At 29.5% G+C, this 4,625-nt stretch overlaps 2 protein-coding genes across 2 annotated transcripts; one reads left to right on the top strand and one right to left on the bottom strand.

The window, feature by feature from the left end:
* The first annotated feature begins 259 nt into the window (after nt 1-259).
* LOC131653311 (putative GEM-like protein 8) lies at nt 260-1,817 on the top strand. Its single transcript, XM_058923417.1, has 4 exons — nt 260-463; nt 541-609; nt 729-1,003; nt 1,411-1,817. The coding sequence occupies exons 1-4, from the start codon at nt 388-390 to the stop codon at nt 1,591-1,593; spliced, it is 603 nt and encodes a 200-aa protein (XP_058779400.1). The 5' UTR covers nt 260-387; the 3' UTR covers nt 1,594-1,817.
* A 90-nt stretch (nt 1,818-1,907) lies between these two features.
* Nucleotides 1,908-2,803, bottom strand: LOC131653307 (kunitz trypsin inhibitor 5-like). The gene has a single exon (XM_058923413.1). It carries the CDS (start codon nt 2,708-2,710, stop codon nt 2,093-2,095), a length of 618 nt encoding a protein of 205 aa, XP_058779396.1. The 5' UTR covers nt 2,711-2,803; the 3' UTR covers nt 1,908-2,092.
* Nucleotides 2,804-4,625: the final 1,822 nt, after the last annotated feature.

Below are 4,625 nucleotides of genomic sequence, written 5' to 3'. Positions count from 1 at the left end.
CTAATAAAAATCAAATATTTTTTCCGCATAATATTAGAGACTAATTTCTCAATACAATTATCAAAAAAAAAAAAAAATTCTCAATACTGAGAAAAGTATAATAGACGACAAAACTCTATCTTTCCATAGAATTTGATACCGTTGCGTGTTCATGATCGAATTCTCATCGGACAAAATATTGAATATTCATTATTTATAAATAGTTGTGAATATAATTTACAACTTAAAGTGCAAGGTTTTCAAATAAGTAATAGTATCCTTTTCTTCAATGTTTTCCTTGAATAACTATGTATAAACAATAACAGTTAGAATATATAATATTTTGTTATTCTGGTGAAACAATTGTTCATATTCTTAGAATAACATCTGAATTTCTTGTATTCCCTGATGAAGTCTTTTGCAAAATCTCCAAGCAGGTGCTTTTTCCTTGTTGATCAAGATGATAATTTCCTCCAAACTTCAAGTAAGAAAGAATCACATTTTTCCTTTACTTTCTTTCATTTCAAATTGATATGATGATTTCTTGCATGGTTATTGCAGACAAAGAAGATTCAAAGAAGAACACCAAAAGGGAAAAAAGCAGTTTTGTAAACAGAATTCACGAACATGGTAATTCATAATTCATATGATTGCAGAAATATAATTTTTTTTGTCATTGTGACCGCAATTGTTGTTGCGAACGTTGGTTTTTTAAACTTGCTCACAATGTGTTTGTGTTATTGTTGCAGTGAAATTGGGTCCTAAGTTTTCTGAGACTGTGAAGGGTAAGTTGAGTTTGGGTGCTAAGATTATTCAAGAGGGTGGGAGAAGGAATATTTTCAAGCATGTTTTTGGGATGCAAGAACAAGAGAAACTGTTGAAAGCTTCTCAGTGTTATTTATATACCACAGCTGGTCCTATTGCTGGCATTCTCTTTATTTCGACGCTAAAAGTTGCGTTTTGCAGTGAAAGGCACACAACCTTCTCTTCTGTAGATGGGGAATTTGTTAAAGCACCTTACAAGGTAATCTTGAACTTGAAACCAACTTTGCTTTCAAATGATTTAGTCACTTTTTGGATTAACTTATTTGAGTTTTCTACTAACACAATTACTTGCGAGACTATTTTGAAGATCTTATGTCAACAGTTTATCAAAACAGAGCCATATGACCTGTTGCCATTGACTTATTTCATCTTGTAAGACTATTTGTGAGAGCTTATAAAAGGAGCTTATGACATGTCCATAAAAATTTTTCGGCTTATTTCAATAAGCTCTCTAAGATATCTTATGAAAACAACTTATAATTTATATGAAAACAATTTGATTATTTTTATTCTTTTGTTATAGAAAAACTTATACATGAGCATTTATAGAATAAACACTTATCTATATATTTTTTTTCTTCTGATATCTAGGTTTTTGTTATGCAGGTTTTGATACCAATAGAAAAGATAAAGGAGGTGAATGAAAGCATGAATGTGAACAAGTTAGAACAGAAGTATATAGAAGTGGTGACTAAGGATGACTCTGAATTTTGGTTTGTGGGATTCTTAAGGTATGAGAAAGCTATTAAGAATCTCAATAAAGCCATTTCCATGACCAATACATTCTAAGAGGGAAAACTGAACTTTGTTAAGTCTCTAAGTTTTAGATTTTTTTAGCAAAGGATTGATTATAGGAGAAGTTTTGCAGAGTGAATGGAGTGGTAAGCAATCTTTATCTTTTATCTTACAGTTGTTGCAACTTGCATATACTTCATCTCTTATTTCTTGGTGATTAAGAACTGATTACTAAGTTTCATGCCATTGTAAGAGACATCACCTGTGGTATAATTAACAACTTCTTATTGCTTTGTTTTGGTAAAAGCAACTTAATTAAGTGCTTATAGGAAACTTTGATCAATTTTAACAACATTTTCAGTAGAATATAAAGTAGAGCATAGAACAAACTCTTCTTATTGAAGTGAAATACAAACAACATAAATAAAGTAGAGCATAGAACAAGTGTTGAAAAGTGGATGATCTCTGATAAGTGAGATTATTCCTTCTACAGAAGCCATATGGTATGCATAAGTGCATAACATTCATGATATTCTAGTGTTGTTTGTTTCACTTAAGCTCTTTTAAACATAACCCTAAATGATGGAACTTGATCACTAAGGGCTAAGTGCTTAATCCCATTATCATCAACATATAACCCTAATTCCCTACACAAAGTCTGACACTTACAAACTGAAGGACAAAAAGAAAAAACATAATCTTTGCCAGCTTTCTCAATCTTGAACCAATTGGAAATTGTTTGAATACCTGGATTACCTTCTTCACCCCAGGCACTCAAAAACCACACCCCTGACAAAACTTTAAGAAGCTTCCAAACTTGTGTTTGAGGACATTTAGTTGTTACATAGGATTTAATGTTGAGATCAGTTGAAGTTAGAATCACACCTTTTTTAGCATTATAAGGTGTGAAAGTAACTGGTGCACCATTCTTTACTTCAAGCTTCTCTTGAATAGCATAAAGGGGACATGGATTATTGTCGCTGTTGAGGTTGCTTACATTTGCAACTGTTAAACCACCACCGTTGCCTCTAATGACTGGTAAAATGTAATATTTGACACCTGTTGTTAGTTTCTTACCTGAGATGTCAAGCACTGGTTCAGGTGCTGCAATAGTTTTGCAAATGAAAGCTAAATAAATGATGCAAAATGCTAATAAGATTGAATGCTTCATGTTTCTCTTTGGATATAAAAGGAAAGATTAGATGAATGTTTTTTTGTGTATTGATATAGAAAGAGTTTGTCTCTATATATAGGACTTAAAAGGAAACATGAGTTTTGTGTGTTGGATTAATTTGTATAAAACTGAAGACGAATTAAGCGAGTGGATTGCAGGACAATGAACAAATAATAATTAATTATTTTATGTTATGTCTATTGAAGGGAGAAAAAAATTCAAGGAAGTCATCATTGTGTACTAGCCAACCTTATCTCTGATAGTTATTCAACACGTGATTGTCATGATAAAAGTCTGCATTTCTTCAAAAGTATGAAAGGAAGTATGTCGGTATATAAATATATATATATATAAAATCAGAATCAAATAGTACAAATGCGTCATAATTTAATATATGACACTTCTGATAAATTTTTATCGAATATTTTATATAAAAAAGTTATTTTTAAATTGAAAATTATTATTTATATAAATTATATTTATAAAATTTCATATCAAGAAATTATTTCTCATGTCATTAAAAATTTGAAATATTAAAAGTTGATAAAATAATTAAATGGGCTGAACTATATAATAGTTTAAGCTATGTCCGAAAATGAAGTGGTGGTGTATACCAAAAGCTGCAAGTGGCGCTATCCACACTTAAAAGCCTCATGTGAACTTGTAAGCCATGACAAAAGTAATAGCTGTCAATAGCTTACCACTATGATATTAGGGAATTTTTTTATGTATCCATATACATATTTACATTAAAAATTCTAAAATACACCTGTATTTCGAATATATATTTTAATAAAAAAAATTTATTTTAGAGATACATCTCCGAAACAATAAGTTTTTTTTAAAAAAATTATCTTCGGAGATGCATATCTGAAATCACCATTTTTATAAAAAAAGTTTTTTCAAATATGCATCTCCGAAATATTTAGGCTTTTACTAAAACACAAACAATCACCACTACTTCTCACATTTTCTTCAAAACTCAAATTTCCTTCTTCAAATTCATTGCTACCAAGTCCTAGTCAAGACAGATTAGGGATATTATTAAGGCCGTTAGAAATTAGGCTAATGGTGTTTAATGAAGATATTGATGTTCAATGATATTGCTTGTATGTACAAAAATGTATTTTGTATGAGTTAGGGTAAAAAATGGCAACCATAAAAAATGGCCGTTGCAAGTAATTTCGGAAGTGCATCTCCGAAAACACCTCTGATTAATTTCAGAGATGCACTTCCGAAATTTACTCTGAAATGTTTTTTTTTTTTAAACTCTTACCTTGTATGTTCACTTTATCCATGTATTTTCACGTTGCTTGCAATTTTGTACTATGATAATTGATCTTCTTGATTCTCGATCTCATGCTTGTATGACATATATATGGTCCCACTATATAAATGCATAAAAAATTCCCATAATATTATGGTCCCTTCAAGTATGACAAAAAGAAAAAAAAAAGATTTACTAGATACAGGCTACGACATGCCTAACCATCTTTAGTTTGTTCTTCGATAAATTTTTAAAAGTAGTGCTATTTAATACGAAGTAATTTGAAGAAGAAATGCAAGAATGAGTATGTGTCACTATTTTAGTGGTAAATTTTAAATTAATTTTAAATTTAACTTCCTTTTTAATAGGGATCATGAGAGTTGTGGTGATAATGAATGGTTGAGATCTATTCTTGCATTTCTTATTTTCCCACATTCTTACTAATAAGCATTTTCCAATTTTTAAAGTTTAAGTTAAAAGTATATTTCATATTAAGATTTTTAAATAAGTTATTTAATTTATTTTTAAATACAGTGCACATCCTTTTATATACTAATTTAATTTATTTATTAATAGAAATGCACCAACCTATCAAGTTTAATAATTTTTTTAATAATATAAAATTCATCTATTTAATTAAATAAT

Source organism: Vicia villosa, linkage group LG2, assembly GCF_029867415.1.
Source record: "Vicia villosa cultivar HV-30 ecotype Madison, WI linkage group LG2, Vvil1.0, whole genome shotgun sequence".
Classification (NCBI taxonomy): Eukaryota; Viridiplantae; Streptophyta; class Magnoliopsida; order Fabales; family Fabaceae; genus Vicia; species Vicia villosa.
Note: the sequence above shows the minus strand (reverse complement) of the source record. Positions and strands in the feature narration are given on the sequence as shown.